The sequence below is a fragment of the Chelonoidis abingdonii genome, chromosome 2 (assembly GCF_003597395.2).
Source record: "Chelonoidis abingdonii isolate Lonesome George chromosome 2, CheloAbing_2.0, whole genome shotgun sequence".
Lineage (NCBI taxonomy): Eukaryota > Metazoa > Chordata > Testudines > Testudinidae > Chelonoidis > Chelonoidis abingdonii.
This window is the reverse complement of record NC_133770.1, coordinates 2,379,368-2,398,495: the sequence shown is the minus strand read 5'-3', so window position 1 is coordinate 2,398,495 and position 19,128 is coordinate 2,379,368. Positions and strand designations below refer to the sequence as shown.

At 47.8% G+C, this 19,128-nt stretch overlaps 1 protein-coding gene across 1 annotated transcript; it reads left to right on the top strand.

Moving 5' to 3' along the window:
* Window positions 1–879: 879 nt before the first annotated feature.
* Window positions 880–15,543, top strand: LOC116838050 (uncharacterized). The gene is made up of 4 exons (XM_075061920.1): window positions 880–1,266; window positions 2,723–4,011; window positions 6,068–6,084; window positions 14,449–15,543. The coding sequence occupies exons 2-4, from the start codon at window positions 3,278–3,280 to the stop codon at window positions 15,384–15,386; spliced, it is 1,689 nt and encodes a 562-aa protein (XP_074918021.1). The 5' UTR covers window positions 880–1,266; window positions 2,723–3,277; the 3' UTR covers window positions 15,387–15,543.
* Window positions 15,544–19,128: the final 3,585 nt, after the last annotated feature.

Sequence of the window (19,128 nt, the reverse complement as noted above, 5' to 3'; positions counted from 1 at the left end):
CAATTGCAGAGACATTGGAGCTGGAGCTTGGGCTCTGAAGCCCTTCCCCTACCCTAGGCTCCAGAGCTGCTGTAGCGCCAGTCCTGTGAGTCTGAGCTGTCGACCTGGGGTCTGCAATTCACTGCCGCGGGCTGCCCCTCACGGTGGAGACGCACCCTTAGAGACTCGTAAACCTAGTGGCAAATAAAAGAACCAGCCGTTTGTGGGTGTGAATTTCCAGGATTTTTAAGGCAATCGCATCCTTTGGAGGACCTGGCTCATGTGTTTTGAACACTCGGGGTTTGTGACACGGGGGTTTGTACTTTCTGGGATCTCAGCAGGCAGCACGGTGTCCCCTCCATTTCACTTACCGATGGGCCACGGGAGCAGTGACTGGTTCACCACACTGCAGGAACCGTCCCGTTTTGGCCAAACACTTTACACTCACTTTTATCAGACCAGCTTAATAACAAGGCCCCCGTCCACTCTCTCTCTAGCTGATCTGTTCATTTCAGAGTGTCGACAGCCAAGTCTGATTATAGGAGGCAGGGAGGCTGCAGCCCTGACCAGCTGGAACCCGTTTCAGTGAGACAGGCAGCCGCACTGGCTGGGTTTTAATTTTTAATCCCTTATTTTAAGAAGTCTTGTCAGTGCACAGTGCCATGACCTGCCATTGGGCCGGGAGTTTCAGCCTCCATCGACTCCAGCTGTGGATCTGGCCCCGAGCATCCAGCACCATATGTCTGTGTTATACCAGTCCAATACACTCCGATCAGCCTGAGCCGAGAAAACAACACCAGAAATCTCAACCATCCTCTGCACCAGTAAATCCTTCCAGGAAGGACTACAACTCCCAGGAATACCCTGCGAGAGCCCAGCTCTCACAACAGAGCAGGCTGGGCGAACTAAACACAGCAACAAGGGAGACCAGAACCCCGTCCTTGCCCTAGCAAAGCCTCTGCAGATTATGCTCTAAATCTAGCAACTATTTGCTCTCCAAGCAGGGATTAATCACCCCCTCTCTCAGCTCAGCTGTGTTTCTGTTTGCTGTGTTGCTTCCCCTGTTACTTTACTGAGCTGAGCACAAGCTGGGCTCTGATGCTGAGTGTGCAGCCATGATGAGATGCAGTGAGAGCAGAGAGCAAGCAGGCCTGGGGAATGCTAAGAGAACTGAACCCTGTCGGAGAGTGGTCTGGAGTCTTCGTTACTTTCCATTTCTCTGCTGAGAAACCCAGTCTGGCCAGAGGAAGGAGAAGGAAGGAAACACCTGGAGAGGTTTCTGCGCAGGTAGGAATCTTACAGTGATCTTGGGGCTAGTCCAGCTTTTGTTCAAATCAATGGGAGTCTTGCTATGGCTGTTGTTAGAAGCAGGACTGAGCATCACTGGCTCAACTACATCCAAATGTAGTAAAATCTCTGCATGGCAAATCAGTGCCGCAAAGAGAAATTTGGTTGAGCTTTTGCTGCCCATGTGATGACTTAATAACCAGTCAGGATCAGACTGCAGGGTCAGTTATGTCTGGCAAACTTGAAGTAAGTCCCCTGCCTTGCTTTAAAAAGAAATAGCCCAATTCGCACCAGCAAAAAAACTCAATTCACACCAGCGGCACTGAGACCATACCTTGGCCTGTGCTAGTTTTAGAGAATTTAGAAGCTGTAAAACAAAGTGATGAGTCAGAGCCTGCTTTTGTTTACGCCCGTGTAAATCTGGACTAACTCCATTGATGTCCATGGAGTTACTCTAGGTTTGCAAGTGTGGAATTCAGAGCAGAGTTTATTATGGCTTCAGCTCTGGAGAGGCACTGTGCACCCACAACACCCACTGAATTCAGTGCAGGTCCTGAGCCCCTCTGTGAGCTTGGCCCAGGATTAGCAGAGGGTCTGATTCACCTCTCACTTCCTGCAGTGCAAATACGGAGCAGCGCCACTGACCTCACTGCTGTAAAACAGGTCTAAGTGACTGGAAAAACGGGACTGAGAATTTTTGCAAGGGCCAGAGACATTCCTGCTGAACATCTCTGCCTAGCAAAGGGAGCTGGCTGACACTAACGGCACTGGCCTTCGGTGTCTGTCTGACAATTATTGTATTTTATTGTATTACTGAGGGGTTTGGGCTGCAAACACAACAATTTAATGACAGCTTCAATTCTTCTAGTAAGAGGAACAACACTTTCTGCCCTAGTGGCCACCAAGGAGATGAAAGCCGTTATTCAAGAAAAAGCCCAGGTGGAGAATTAAGTGTATAGTTCACTTTATGGTGAAATGATTTCAGATAAAACTCAGGCCTTAATTCCCCCCTTTGTTGTAAAAAAGAAAATAACCCAAATAGCAGCTACATCTCCCCATGCTGAAAGAGGGGCTCCACTAACACCAAGACTGCTTTGTGGTGGTGTCAGATCCGCACTGGGGTCTCAGTTGATGGTGTGTAACAGCACAGGTGGCTGGACACTTTCCTAATGGGACCAATCCTGTAGTGCTACAGGCAAAACTCCATTTGAAACTGCTAATATATGATGCAAGAAGTTCAAGCTTGCATTCCCAGTGTCTCCACCCTCCCGAATTGACTTTCATTCTGGGCAAGCCACAATTGCAAAACTAGGCTCAAATTATTCCAGTTTCATTCTCACTCACTTTGCAGTGGAAGGTCTCATGTTTTCAGGCTTATGAATATATATATATGTGCTTCATGTTGGGACAACTGTATTGCCATCACAGTAACCTCCAGAACTTCTTTCTTCTCCAGTACCTGAAGAATCCATGAACAAACAGAAGCAGCATCATACAAAATACACTGAACTGCAGGGAACAGCCTCAGAAAGACATGATGAGGATGGTATCAGAGGGGTAGCCGTGTTAGTCTGGATCTGTAAAAGCAGCAAAGAGTCCTGTGGCACCTTATAGACTAACAGACATATTGGAGCATGAGCTTTCGTGGGTGAATACCCACTTTGTTGGATGATGAGGATGGTTTCTAGGGCTGTGATAATGGGCCAGGCTGCAGGACCTGGTGAAATCTGAAACCAAAGAAGAACCTAGGAGATAAATCCAGTTTTGGTGAAAGAAGACCCAGCACCCTTGCCGATATTAGACTATGGAGACTAGGTGATGTGGGGAGAGACTCCCAGAGCAGAATCTTCCCAATGCAGCCCCTGCTAGACAGAAACTTTATGTGTCTGTACAGCTCCTAGCACAATGGGGCCCTGAACAGGTTAAGGCCCCTAGGTGTTATCACAGTATCAGTGTTAAATACTAATACTAGAAATACCTTTCCTGGGCCATAAGCTGGAGGGGAAGGAAGATGCTCAAAGCCCCACAGAGTCCTGACCCGGACGACAGGCCATACAAGTGCACCGAGTGCGAGAAGTGCTTCCGGCAGAAGAAGATCCTCAAAGCCCACCAGAGCATCCACACCGGAGAGAAACCGCACACGTGCGCCGAGTGCGGAAAGAGCTTCCGGCAGAAGAACAACCTCCGGAAGCATCAGTGGATCCACACCGGCCAGACGCCCCACCAGTGCGCCGAGTGCGGGAAGTGCTTCAGCGAGAAGCAGCGCCTGCGGAAGCACCAGAAGACGCACACGGGGGAGACGCCGTATGCCTGCGCCGAGTGCAGCATGCGCTTCAGCCACAAGCATAACCTGAAAACTCACCAGCGGGTGCACACCGGCGAGACACCCTACAAGTGCCCCGAGTGCAAGAAAGGCTTCAAGCAGCAGAACCACCTCATCAGCCACCTGCGCACCCACCGGGAGGAGAAGCTCTACAGGTGTACCCAGTGCGACAGGTTCTTCAGGAAGAAGCCCAACCTGCTGAAGCACCAGGAGAGCCACGTGGGGGACAGGCCCTACCACTGCAAGGACTGCGGGAAGACCTTCAAGCAGAACAACCACCTGGTGAGTCACCAGAGGACCCATGCTGCAGGCAGCCTCTACATATGCACCGAGTGTGGGAAGAGCTACAGCCAGTGGGCGCATCTCACCACTCACGAGCGGGCCCACGCTGGGGAGGTCCAGCTGACCTGCAGTGAGTGCCGGTGAGGGCTGCGCACACACAGTCTCAGAACACACGGAGGAGAGGCCATCAGTAGGACTGAGCGTGGTACAGCTTCGTGGAGCAGATGACTAAGAAAAGACCTGGAAAATCAACACTTTACCCATTTAGATGAGATGCTTTTGTTCTGAGTTGGTACAATGCCTACCACAGTGAGCTCTGGTCCATAGCTAGGGTCATAGGTACTCCGGTATACAAATAATAAATCATAATATACACAGCGGTGAATAGGAAACCAATAGGATGGTACGTGGCAGAGAATCATCCACACAGGAGAGGGACTCTATAGGTGTGACAATTACTAGGCAATTTCAGCAATAAATCTGATCTTAGTAGGACAGATGACTCTCTGGAGGAGAGATGCTATGTGCATTATGTGGAAATCTGAGCAGCAAGAAGCATGCTGTTAGACTAGATCCATGGAGTTGGATTGAGTGTCACTAATGAGTCCTCTATGCCACTGCAGGATAGCTGAGAGAGAATGACTATTGTTTTGTTAAGTATTTCTGCACAGTGCATCATCAAACAAGATGGCTACATGCTGCATTGTATGTAGTTACATGATGGTCATTTTGTTATTGTCAGAATAACCATCAGGTTTACACACAATTGTTGATCGGTTTTCCAATTAAAAGCCTCTGTTTTCCTTTCTTGTTTATTCAGGAGTTTCTTGGTTTGCCCCAGAATGTTTCCATTTGCATGACTTTCCAGCCCATCCTTTTAAAATCACAGCGTCTGTTCCCCATGGATAAAGTTCTGCCTTATGTTTTTCCCCCAAAGATACTGAATTCAATTCCTTGTGATGTCTGTTTTATGGAAAAACAAGGGGAATGAGTGAAAATTGCTAACATGAGATTCTGCAGAGACCAACGTATTATGTGCCTAGTTCACCCCACTGGAACATGGATCAGTGCTGCACAGGTCGAGATCCAAACAGGGAATTCTTGTCGTCCAGGAGTCAGGCGAGTGAGAGGGTTTCTGGGCTTCTGGTGAGACATGCTCTATGATGGACACAGCTGTGACATGACGTGGCTTCTCCTGTCATTCTAGGCCCTGATCCCAGGAACATGCTCATGTTTAACCTTTAGCACATGAGCCGCCCCTTTGAAGTCAGTAGGACGATTCACCAGCTTAAAGCCAAGCACTTGTGTGTTTGAAGGATCAGGGCCCTAATTTGTAAATATATTTTTTCCCTTCTGAGACTAGAAGCCAAATTTGAGCCTGGGAAGGGGAACAGAAACAAAGGGGTGAATTTTTAACTGTCCCAGCAAAGAACAGGGTGAACAATAGTTGGAGGTGAGTCATTTAAACTCAAGGGCTATAAAAGGGCTCATTGAGCTGTAGCTATTGCAGAACAATCCCAGCATCTCAGAAAAGATTAATCAATTTTAAGGGCAATAGGGACCATTTAACCATCCAGTCTGATCCCCTGCTGCTGAGAGAATTTCACCCAGTTACCCTTGTCCTGAGCCCACGCATGTTTTCAAGGAAGACAGACCATCCTGATCTGAAGGATCAAAGAATAGTGAAACCACCACTTCTCTGGGTAATTTGTTCTAGTGTTAAAAATCTGTGTCTCATTTCTCATTTGAATTTGTTTGGCCTCTGCTTCCAGCCATTAGTGCTTGTGACAACTTTCTCAGCTGGATTAAAGAGCCCACTCTTACCCAGTATTTTCTCCCCAGCAAGGTACTTCCAGGCTGTAACCAAGTCAGCTGTCCGTCTTCTTTGTGATAAATTAAACAGACTGAGCTCCTTAACCCTCTTGTGAGAAGGCATTTTCTCCAGCTCCTGAGAACCATTTTTATGGTTCTTTTCTGCACCATCTCCAATTCTTTTTAAAATGTCAGTACCAAAATTGAACACAATATTCCATTACCGGCCTCACCGATGCTGTGAACAGATGTAAAAATTACATCTCGACTTCTACTCACTGCTCCCCTGTTTATCCAAGGATCACACAACCCTTTTGTTTGCCACACCATCACACCGGGAGCTGATAGTTAGTTCTTTGCCCAACTGACCCCTATTTTTTTCAGTGTCACTGCTCTCCGGGGTACGGCCTGCCATCTGTTGGTATGGCTTGCTGTGACCAGGTCATTCCTGGGCTCACTACCACCCACGGCTACATCCCCAGTCAGGTGCAAAAGACAAAAGGGGTTAGTTAGCTGTCACCCCTTTCCAGCAGGGCACCACCAGCAACAGTGCTACTCAGCAACACTCAGCCAAGTCACTGGTAGCAAACCAAACAATCATCCCGTCAGGCCTATTTTTCCTGGGGAAGGCTCTGGCAGGCACGCTCCCTAGTCAATACCTGGCCCTAGCCAGATTTCTCTGGCTCACAAACTGAGAGCTGGAGGTCTACTCTTCCTCCCAGCCAGTTCATAGCTGAGCTGGGCTTTCCCCCTGGTAATCTCCCCCTGCTAGTCCAACACCTATTGCAGGGCTGAGTGGGCCCACAGCAGCTCATTAACGCTCTCCAGCCAGCGTGGGTCATGTAAACCCCATCGCACCTGCATTCCCTATTCCCGGCTCTATGACCTCACATGTGTAGTTACCAAGGATGTATTCATCAAATATAGATATAAAATCCCTTCAAATTTCCACCCTTTCTTCTTTGATAATCAAACACTGCTACAAAATCACCCCAAATGTTTTAATTTATCAAATATGGACATAAAATCCCCTCAGATTTTGATCTGTTTCACTGTCATTACCAAATATCAATATAAATGGTATTTTAGATTTTTTGCCATTATCCAATTCTCAAATACAGATAGAAAATTTCCTCAGATTTTGGCCCTTTTAATTCTATACTACTATAAAGTCACTTCAGATGTTGCTATTTTTCTTAACAATTTTATTGAATACTCTTAGATTTCCCATTTGCTCTTTCTAATTATTTAATATTGATATAAAATCTCCTCACCCTGCACCAGTTTCCATCAGATTATTGAACAGTGATTAAAATCTCCTCAGATTATGCCACTTTTCATCCAATTTTCAAATGTTGACATAAAAACCCCTTAAATGTTCCCTCTCTCTGTTTTCAAAGAATGATTTAAAACACCCCTCAGATATTGCCCCTTGCCACTAAATATCAAATACTGATTTTAAAAGCCTCAAATTTTTCCCATTTTCTCCCCAATTCTCAAAGGTTGGTCTAAAATCCACTCCTGCTTTGCCTGTTCTCTCTAATTATTAAGTATTTATATAAAATCACCTCTGTTGTGTCGATCTAATTTTTAAATACAAATATAAGACTTGGGGTTTCCCATCCTGTCTAACTGCAGCAACGTCTCTTTGTTTTGGAGGGAAACTGCTGCCCGGAGTTTTTCACTCAGAAGGGCAAGAACATAAGAACATAAGAACGGCTATACAGGGTCAGAGTAAAGGTCCATCCAGCCCAGCATCCTGTCTCCTGACGGTGGCCAATGCCAGGTGCCCCAGAGGGAGTGAACCTAACAGGCAATGATCAAGTGATCTCTCTCCTGAGGTCCATCTCCACCTTCTGACAAACAGAGGCTAGGGACGCCCTTCCTTACCCATCTTGGCTAATAGCCATTAATGGACTTAACCACCATGAATTTATCCAGTTCTCTTTTAAACCCTGTTATAGTCCCAGCCTTCACAACCTCCTCAGGCAAGGAGTTCCACAAGTTGACTGTGCGCTGCGTGAAGAAGAACTTCCTTTTATTTGTTTTAAACCTGCTGCCCATTAATTTCATTTGGTGGGACTAGCTCTTGCTTTGGATTAACTGCTCTGACGGGCTGACACCAAAATACTGGTGGGAGTGAGATTGGAACCTGGGGCTACCAAGAGCCAGGCACTTTCTATGACACTCATGCACTGGGCACCGTGTCATGTCAGCCACAGCCTGGGGGGGCCCTCGCACACTCAGCCGGGCCGTGGGCAGCAGCTGCAGTTCCTGCTCCTGGGGTTCCCTGGCACTGGTTTTGAGGCAGCCAAGTGGGCTCGTTGCCTCTCGGCGTGCTCTGCCGCCTCGCTCTCTGGCCCTTGGGAGAAGGTGTAGCAGTGGTAGTGGAAGACGATAAGCAGGGGGGACTGGAGATCAAGGGAGGGAAGAGAAGATGGCTGGAGAACAGAGAGAAAATGGGGCAGGGCAGAGTGAGGGAGGCTGCCCCAGGTCTCCCATTCCCTCAACAAACGCATAGTTCCCAATGCCCCCTAACAACCCCCCAGCCTCTCCCTCCCAACACACACTGCCCTTGCCAGGCTCTGCCATTGGCCTGAAAATCTCTAAGCTCATCCCTCCTCCCCCAACCACCCACAATCTGTAACCATGACCCCCTGGGATTGCTCTGACACAGCCCTCCTGCCTGGCAGTGCCCCAGGGGCACCTCTAACCAGGCCAGTGCTGCAAGCTCATATGAATCAAACGGCCGGAGGGGTCTGATACAGCCCTGTGCCAACCAACTCCAACACTCCACGCTCCTGCGGGGTCCCCAGACGCCCTGTCTAACTCCTCACAGTCACACTGCCCCTTGCTGGCCCACAACTGCTCAGCAAAATCACCACAAATCCCTCTTCCACGCTCCTCCCACCTCAGCAGCCCCTGGCTCCCCTCAGTACCTCCCCCCTATTGGCTCCCCAAGCACCCCTGGTTCCCCTCCAGTTCCTGCCTATCCTAAACCTGCTCCCTCTGCTCGGGGGTTCCCTGACTTGGAATCAGTGACAATGGGTCACTGGTGTCACGTGTGGGGCTGCACCAGATTTTGCAGCTGTGGGAACTGAGAGCACTGGGCCCAGCTCTGCTGTCTGTGATAGCAGTGTAAGTCCAGAGTAACCCCACTCACGGCACCAGAGTGACTCCAGGTTTACACCAATGTGCCTGGGAGTGGAGTTTTGGCTCATTTGCTGGGCAGGTGGCATGTGTTTGAATCCCAGCCCCTGAACCTAGGGCAACCCTTGTCCCTTTCGCTCCAGGCCAGAGAAACTTTAATCATGGGAGTGGGCCCAGTGGACTGTGTTTCAAAATAGGGCTAAAACCCTCATCAGTTCAAATGGTGTAAATTCTTGTATCTCCCTGTACATGCTATGGGGGAGCATCATTACAGCAATACCGGTGGCTGAATTGGGATTATTTATGAGGTTAGACAAAGCCACTGTGGTGGGCTGGGATGGGAAAAGCTACTTTGACCAACCCTTGAGAGTCTGTTCTTCAGCAGAATCTCTGAGACAGTTGTTTTCAGGATAGTTCCTCTGTTAGAAAGGTAAAATCAAGAGCACAGAAAGCTCCTGTTTCAACAAAGCTGGAAAAACGGCAGGGCCAGAGTTCACAAGCTCAAAAACAGTAGAGAGAAAGCGTCATATGTAAATAGATTTTTTTTAAATTAACATTTGTAGTAGCTGCCACTCCCTGAAGGTTGCTGTATTGGCCTGTTAATGCACAGCACAGTTGGTTACAAGCATTCAAACTCCATGTATCTGAGCCAAGTATTGTATTAAAACACCAATAAAATCCACCTTGTTGGGTATTAATGCTGAGTCATGACCTATTCACCACACTGCATGGCCTGATACTAACGAACTCAGGCAGACTGGACTCTCGGGGACCTAGTATTAATCCAATTATTTGTTCAGCGAGAAGCAGGTTGTTTCTTACTAATGATCTTTTCTTTTCAGTACAGCAGATGATGCCATGTTGAATGGAAAACAAAACAAAAATCAGCATAAAACTTGAGAGAACAGCTGAAAGACGATACAGTCTGAAATAGATACGAGAGAGAGGTTTGCAGAGCTGTGCAGGTGGAGAGCCTATGTCAAGTCAAAAATAAGAGGAATCACACCAAATATCAAACCAGATAAATCTATTTCAGCGAACTCTAACACGAAACAAGAATCCAGGACAAAGAGCCAAAAGCTTCATAATTCTGGGCATAGAGACCAGACCAGAGAAGAACAACATAAATATACTGCGGAACTAAAGACACAATCATATGCCTCACTCCGTGGATTATCCAAATGGAAGAGAAACCATTCAAGAGCTCTGAGTGTGGGAAAATCTTCAACCTGAAATGAAATCAAAACACACAGGGCAAGTCACGCAGGGAAAAAAAAGCCATAAACACGTACTGAATAATGGGGGAAAGCAACATATCAACTAGGAACTGGTCTGAAATTTTCCAGCTGAACAACTGTCAGGTGGAATATGTTGATTCAACTAAATGAACATATTGATTTCATCAAACATTTCAGTTAAACTTTATCCAAATGTTTTGTTTTGATTAGATCAAAGCACGTTGTTTCAATAATATAAACTATATTATTTATTATGTTACCTCATGATCTGATATTTGAATCCAGTGGAAACAAAGTGCTTTGATAAGGTTGTTTCAACATTTCCCAAAAAACACTGGATCTGAAGCAGGCAGCGCCGACTCTGAAATATTCCTGATACTCAGCTCTTAGGTTAAGCTGATCTCTGATCTCTGCATGGCCTTTGTAGTTGTGCCCCCTGATGTGACGTGTGCTGATCTGAGCCAGAGCCTGGTACCCCGAGCATCCTGCTCATCCCTGAGCGGCCTTGGCATGGACCAGAAGCTGACGTAGGCTGCAGTGGCAGCCAAGATCTCCGCACCTAGTTACCACCCACGGGGCTGCTGGGAAATGTAGTTCATTTTTTACATCAGCGATCAAGAGAAAGAACAGGAAACCACAGCAATCGCGTGCGACAGCAGTTCCTGCAGGAAGCGGTACGGTGCAAGCAAGCCCCGAATGCGGAGCGAGGGATGGAGCTGCCCTAAGGCTGGGCTGAATGTGCTCACCCTGGGGACATCCCTTCCCTTATCTCCCAGCCTTCCCCTCCCCACGCCCCAGCATCCCTCCCTCTCCGTCCCTTCGCTCCACCTTGCACTCAGGGCAGCCCTTGGGACAGTCAGACACTGCCAGAGGCAGGAGTGGAAACAGGATCTCCTAACCCTGACAGAGAAGAGAGATCAGGGAACTCACAGCAGTTACAATTCCAGCTTCATCAGGGAACCGGACAGGAAAATGCCTGGTGGGATTTCAGCACAGGTAGGACACTGACTTTCTTGTGTGAACCATAATGACACAGAGGACTGAATGACGGGTTCTGTCTAGGGAACTGAGCTAAAATCTCTTCCACGTGTAACCTGCCTTATGGAAACAGCTGCATTCCAGGAGAGCTTTCTGCAGGGGACTGGGAGGCGCAGGGATGGGTAATGGGCTGTAGACATATTTTAGCTCTAGGTTGCTAGTTAAATCCAGACCAAGGTGGTGGTGCATGAAGGTTGCTGCCATCTGAGGCTGTTATGGGTTCTGGGGATTTCAGTGCAGTTCCCAAAGGATGGGGATGGGGTCCTCCTTCCCAAGCCTAGCATCACAGCTGGCCCATCGCAACAGAGCCGCTGTAGACTGAACAGTGGCTCTCAACCTTTCCGCACTACTGTTCCCCTTGCAGGAGTCTGATTTGTCTGGCGCACCCCTAAGTTTCACCTCACCTGAAAATGACTTGTTCACAAAATCAGACATAAAAACACAGATGTGTCACAGCCACACTGTTAATGAAACATTGCTGACTTTCTCATTTTTACCATACAATTATAAGTAAATCAATTGCAATATAATATTGTACTTACATTTCAGTGTAGAATATACCGAGCAGTATAAGCAAGTCATTGTATGAAGTTTTAGTTTGTACTGACTTCACTAGTGCTTTCTGTGTAACCTGCTGTAAAACCAGGCAAATGTCTAGATGAGCTGACGTACCCCCGGGAAGACCTCTGCACCCCCCAGGGGTACGCGTCCCCCTGGTTGAGAATCACTGGAATCAATCATGGAGAGTCCCCTGCAGCAGGCAGATTCCCTGCAGTTCATAGTTCAGGCACGTGGGGTGGCCCCTGTGAGAAGCGGAGTCTGCTGCTGTACCCGTCACTGGATAAACCCAGATTTCAGTCTCTGGAGATGTCAGGCGGGTGCCTTTCACAAGCAATAGTGGATATAAGCAGCTGCCTTTTATCCCACACACTTGGGCACACAGAATTTTGCTGCCAATATAGATTGTTTGCTACTCCAGGCAATGGAAACATCACTGACAAATATTTCTGTACAGCACAAGGGGCCAACTGTCTAATCGCACAAACATAAACACCCTTGTCTGCCCCTGCCCCACCCTTTCCCTGAGGCCCCACTCCCCACTCACTCCATTCCCACCCCCCATCGCTCACTCACTTTAACCAGGCTGGGGCAGGGGGTTGGGGTGCGGGCTCTGAGCTGGGGGATGGTGCTGAGGGGTTTGGAGTGTGGGAGGGTCTCAGGGCTGGGGCAGGAAGTTGGGGTGCCGGAGGAGGGTGCAGGCTCTGGGAGGGAGTTTGGGTTAGGAGGGGGCTCAGGGCTGGGGTAGGGGGTTGGGGTGCAGGAGAGGATATGGGGTGCAGGCTCTGGGAGGGAGTTTGGGTCAGGAGGGAGCTCAGGGCTGGGGTAGGGGTGCAGGAGGGGGTGTGGGCTCTGGAGGGAGTTTGGGTGTGGGAGGGGATTCAGGGCTGGGGCTGCCAAGGATTGAGGAGTGGGAGGAGGTCAGGGGTGCAGGCTCCAGCTGTGGCACTTACCTTGGGCAGCTCCCAAAAGTGGCCGGCCTATCTGGCTCCTAGGCTCAGAGGCAACCAGGTGACTCTGCGCACTGTCCCTGCCTGCAGGCACTGCCCCCACAGCTCCCATTGGCCATGGTTCCTGGCCAATGGGAGCTGCGGAGTCGGTGCTTGAAGTGGGGAGACCACGCAGAGACCCCTGGCCATTCCTGCACCTAGGAGCTGGACATGTAGGCCACTTCCGGGAGTTGCACAGGGCCAGGGCAGGTAGGGAGTTTGCCTTAGCCCTGCTGCACTGCCCATCAGACTTTTGGCCTATTAAAATCTCCCTAATGGCTTTCAATAGCCACTGGGAGATTGAGGCTGATTCCGAGAGACTCCCAGCCAATCCGGGAGAGTTGGCAACCCTAGCTGCTGGTGCCAGCACTGCCTGGGATTTGTGTTCTCCAAGACACAACGGGCGTTTGAGGGAGAGATCAGGGATGTCAGGGTCTCCTGGTCTTGGGAAATACTAAACAAGAAATTTTTAACCTAACCGTAGTGTGATGCTCTTTGGGCTCTGCTGTGGCTTTTAATGCCACAGCATCTAATGGAGCTAAAAGTGAGCTTACCATGAGCATGCGTGTTCCAAGCTATAAACACGTTTGTACGCTGTAGGAAGCCACTGCTTTTGCTTTAAGAAGTTTGGTCAGTTAATTGAAGAGGTGACAATGAGAGGTGGCTGAAATATGACACAAGGGAAATCTCTATACCCATTGGTCCAAATTACCACATACTCTCAAACAATATACCCGAGAGGAAACATTGTCAACGTAGCAATAACAGTGAAGAATAGACATTTTTGGAGACCCCACTGTGAATGAAAGTTTTCTGGATTATTTTGCATTTGACGATAGCACCATTGCTAGCAACAGAATAATTTGCTTTTTCCATTTTCATTACAGTGGGTAAAAGATCCACAAGTGGAAATTAGAGAAGAGAAACACCCTAAAAATATAAAGCAACTGGAGGAATGGGAGTTTGAGAGAGGAAGCTACAAAGAGATGGTTTCTGAGCAATGATAATGAAAGAAGCTGAAAGAGCTGGAGGAAACTGAGAAAGAAGAGGAAGCCAGCAGAAAACAGCCAGAATATATTCACTGCTGGTGAAAGAAGTTTCAACAAACTCAGCAGCATTTTTAAGATTCCCAGTGCCCATGCACACATACTGGTATACATACAATAATCACACACATTAGACACCACAGGAAAAAACATATCACTTTGGGAAAAAACTCATGGCGGGTTCACGGAATTAACAGAGCTGGCGGAATGATACAAAACATATTTTGGAGACTGGAAGCTATTAATTTGGTTCCACGTTATTCCTCCAGTCACATTATTTGCTATTCACCAGTATTTGAACAGCCATCAGGTATTTGTGAAAATGTCTGCGCATCGCCAAAGTTTCATGAATTTTTACTCCAGTGATTACTTGTCCAAAGCTTCATCCTGAGAAATATATTTTTCATTATTTATTATGCATTATTTTTTTATTTTAAATGTTTCAGCCATCCAGTCAGGGAGCAGAAACAATCCCATGTGACCTAGCTGATCAGTCAAACCCCCACGAATAATGAATAGCAAATACTTGTGGACAACCCACAGATTGCGATTTGTTTGCACAACCCCTCTGGTGAATACGTGCACGTTGCAAAGATGCTGCAGCACAGGAGAAAGGGCTGAACTCACAGCACAGGCTGTTTGCAATGACCCATCATTCAGCCAGTTCTAATAGATAATTCCTTGTATGTGGGCACACAAACGGCAACATCATGTTCCAAGCTGCCCAGGTTCTCTGTGGATATGAGAAACCTATAAATGCACCGAATGTGGGAAAGGCTTTGGGCAGGAGAAGAACCTCCGAGAGCACCAGCGAATCCACACAGGCGAGAGGCCTCACAAGTGCACTCACTGCGGGAAAAGCTTCACCTGGAGCACCAGCCTGATCAAGCACCAGCAGATCCACATGGGCAGCAAGCTGCACGCCTGCACCGCATGCGAGAAGAGCGTCCGGTGGCGGCACAGCCTCCTGCAGCACCAGTCGGTGCACACTGGTGAAAAGCCGCACACCTGTGCCCAGTGCAGCCGCAGCTTTATGGAGAAGCAGGCGCTGAAGAAGCACGAGAGCATCCACACAGGGGAGAAGCCCTTCACCTGCAGCGAGTGCGGGAAGAGCTTCCGGCAGAAGGGCAATCTGGTGTCACACGAGAGGAGCCACCTGGAGGAGAAGCCGAACCGATGCCCCGAGTGCGGGAAGTGCTTCCGGGAGCAGCGCTTCCTGGTCAACCACCAGCGCACCCACACCCAGTGCGCCCAGTGTCAGAAGAGCTTCAGTGCCAAGCAGGGGCTTCTCATCCACCAGCGCCTGCACACCAGGGAGCGGCCCTTCCAGTGCCCCCTCTGTGGGAGGAGCTTCACCGAGAGGAAGAACCTCAACAAGCACCAGCGGACGCACAGCGGGGAGACCCCCTACACCTGCGGGGAGTGCGGGAACAGCTACACCCAGAAGTACAGCCTGAAGGTACACCAGCGAACCCACAGCGAGGAGACCTCCCACACCTGCAGCGAGTGTGGGGAGAGCTTCAAGCAAAGGAACCACCTTGTGAGCCACCAGCGGAGCCACAAAGCCGGGAGCCTCTACATATGTGCCGAGTGTGGGGAGAGCTACAGCCACTGGGCGCATATCACCGCCCATGACAGAATCCACACCAGGCAGAGCCAGCCAGCATGCACTGAATATCGGTAACAGAGGCAACGTATCTCAGAGCATGCCAAGGATCCAGACGAGAGCCCACATCCATACACAAGTTAAGGGCCCCGGCTAGGTATAGGGCATTAGCCAGAGCCATTCTGAACCAGAATGCTTCCCAGGCAGGCGTCAGAACGTCTGGACCTCCTTGTGTTTCCCTGTCTCTCCAAGGACCAGATCCAGTCAATGGGAACCTTTCTGTTGACTTCAGTCTGGATTGAGTCTTGGTTGTGTAAACTGGGTAGAACTTGCCATAAACCATTTTACAAGCCAACAAGGTAACAGTGATAAGCATCATGCAGCATTTACGTGACTTGCAGACAATGTTCCCTCTAATTTTTGACAGGCCGTGTGTGCAAAAAAATTCTTCTGTGCAAATTTTTGTGCCATGTGCGTGGAGTTTAGGATCTGTGTGTGGGCACACATGCGCACAGCTTAGAGGGAACAGTGCTTGCAGGTACTTGTAAACATCAGTTAATTAAATGAGGCAGAATCCTAGTCTAGGATGCTGTGTAGGTCAACCAGTTTGTAACACAGCCTGTAGGGGGCTGGGGATCCATTTGTAAGTTGTGTTCACGCCTTCCTGGGACAATTTTATTTCAGAAGAGCTCTGTCTAAAATGTTGTCCCTCTCAGGCAGGCAGGGCCAAAGAAACTGGCTCAAAACACAGAGAATGCTTCACAGAGCCAGTCCTGCTCCCATTGAAGTCCATGGAGAATTTGCAATCGAGGCCTTTATGTTTGCTGTCTGCGCACAATGCATTTAGAGTAGAAATTGCAAACTTTAAAGGGAAGTGATTCCATTTCTAAGGCACTTACCTCACGCAAGAAACATTTGTATCTTGACATCTGATGCTGATGGTGTAAACAAAGCTAGAGCTGGGGCAGAGAAGATCTTTAAGCTGCAACTTTCACTGGGTTTAGCTGAGCGGGAAAGGCTGGATCCCCTGGCAGCAAACATAAAACCAGCACCTTCAGAAAACAACAGTTGGTGAAAGAACTTCTGGGGATCCTGGCAAGGATGGACCCATGACAGGCATCACTAACCTCCCTACTGGGTATACTTGAAGACTTAAATTTAAAAAGCTAATGCCCTCAAGGGGCAGGCAGTTTGAGATGGGCAACAAACCCAAACGCACAAAATACACTGTACAAAAACCCACCAGCCACAACTAACAGAGATTCCTCCAATAACACAATGTTGTTAATGTATGATTGGCTCCTAGAGAAAAGCCTGGGCTCCAGATTCTCGCTCATCATGAGTGGATGCTGGTATTCCAGTGGAGAAGGAAGCACCCAGTCCCACCTATTTCATGGAAGAGTTTGAAGGGGACTTGCTGAATTTAGCTACCAAAATTCACCCTTTGCACGTAGAGAAATACCACATGTATGCATCACTTTGCTGGAGGTGCAGGTCTTGGTGGGACATTTATCAATGACGCTGCTGGACACAAGGGAAGGGACCAAGTTCTGGCAGCCATTGGGCCACAGAAAGATTAGCTCAGAGCACATGCTAAGATGTTCATTTTTCCAGATTTATGTACAACCACAGCAAATGGAAGCAAAGAATGTCATGCTGTGAAGCAGAAGTCCTGTGGGTGAGGCCACAAGCGTTTCCATTCTGTGTCCTGCCAACACATGGGTAATTCTTAACAAGTCCTTTACCTGTTGGGACATTGGGTGATGAAACTGGGTGCTGAGAAACATCACACAAGGCAATGCCAGAGAAAAAGAGGGTTTGAAAGGTGACCCGGGAGATGAATGAGCTGTAATTGTGCCATTTGTATGACTCACACTCAGGCTGCAAATGCAGGCTTTCTTATAATTTATTATTATTATTTATTATTTGCATAATGTCAGCAGGTGCTGAGCAGTTTACGGACAGGTGTAAAGGAAAGGCTTCGCTTCATTGATTTTACAGTTTAAAGTTCCTGTCTGCTATATGGTCTTTAATGCGCAAACATTAAAATCAGCACTAAGAGCTGTTGATATCTGTTTCTTACCATTTAATTGTGTTGAGCTAGAAGCTACTCAACCTATTATTTTATAGAAATATATAACACAGAATTCTCTTTAAATGTGGTACTGATTTTCAAATGTGGTAAGGAGAGTGATCCTGGCAATTAAGGTCTGTAACTCATAGCCCTAGTAAAAACAGTAAAACATATTAAGGGGAAAAAAATCACTCGTCAGCCACAAGGAACAGAATCATGAGCAATAATGAGCATGGGTTAATTATTATGAGGAATATGTTAGGCACAGAGAATGTGTTTGGCATTGCACAAGACAGAAATCGGTTGTCTACAATTAACCCTAACTTGAGGTGCTGATGATTGTAAGCCAAATGTAGAAAAGATGAGATGTATTAGGAGATTCTCTGTGAAAAGAATAAAATTTGCTGCACAAACATAACTGGCATTTTGACAGAATGGCTAATTAGTGGGTAAAGTGACTGCAATAAATCAGAAATGTAAAATATATTTGGATTTTAGTCAAATATTTGATTATGTGACTCACAAAATTTTCTTTGAAAAGTTAATTCATACTGGTTTGGATTGAAAACCGGCTGGAAGACCAGTCAGTCTAACCTATCTTTGTTCTTATTATGGTTCCCATCACTGGGGTATTTTCACAAAGAGTAATCAGAAATGGTCATGTAACCAGTTATAGGGAGGTGTCTCACAGGTTTTACAGTAACTGGTGAGAGGTCCTATCATCTCAGTCAATGACCTGAAAGAGGAGGTGACCAGCACGCAAATGAAATCTGCACACGATACTAAATTGGAAGGAGTTGCAAACATCAGACAAGACCTGGAAATAATCTCGAGGGTCCTTGTGGTATTAGAGACCTGGGCAGAAAATAACTAAATTAAGATCAACTTGGAAAAAAGCAGTTAGAACATGTCAGGGAAAGTAACCAGAATCTCACGTACACAGTGGGGAAGGAAACACCTGGGAAGCAGAAATGGCTGGAATGGACCTAGGTGGTGTTCCAGTGAGGATGGAGCTTGGCTGTTCTCAGTGGTACCAGATGACAGAACAAGGAGTAATGGTCTCAAGTTGCAGTGGGGGAGGTCTAGGTTGGATATTAGGAAAAACTATTTCACTAGGAGGATGGTGAAGCACTGGAATGGGTTCACTAGAGAAATGGTGGAATCTCCTCCCTTAGAGGTTTTTAAGGTCAGGCTTGAAAAAGCCCTGGCTGGGATGATTTAGTTGGGGGTTGGTCCTGCTTTGAGCAGGGGTTTGAACTAGATACCTCCTGAGGTCTCTTCAAGCCCAGATATTCTATGATTCCAGGTCTGACAGTGGTCAGCAAATTAGACACATGATGTGGCAGCAAAAAGTTTTGTCCCGCATGCAGTCGTTAGCACTGGTTTTCAAAAATCAAATGAGAAGAAAATTCAAAAAAAGTGACGAGCGCATCAGTTATCAAAGCATTTCCTATTGGTCCTTGAAGAGTTCATGTTACAATTTTTAAATGGGCTGGGAAGTTCTGGGATACAGCGTAACAGTCCATGGCCACATGTCCACAGATGCCACCACGACCAACTCAGCTGCACTCCTGCAGCAGTGGGGCTCTCAAACCCAGGAACACAGGAACGGCCCTGAGAACACAATAGCAGCGAGGCTTTTCCCCTCCCTGGCTCCAGACACACACTAGAGGGCAGTGGTGCACGGACCTGCCTGCCTGATACTGCAGTTCTCCTTACCTGTGAGCTGAGGCTGGGGAATTTCTT

Excerpts from the sequence above, each read along its gene's own strand:
- LOC116838050 (XM_075061920.1), top strand. The coding sequence starts at position 3,278 with ATGCTCAAAGCCCCACAGAGTCCTGACCCGGACGACAGGCCATACAAG.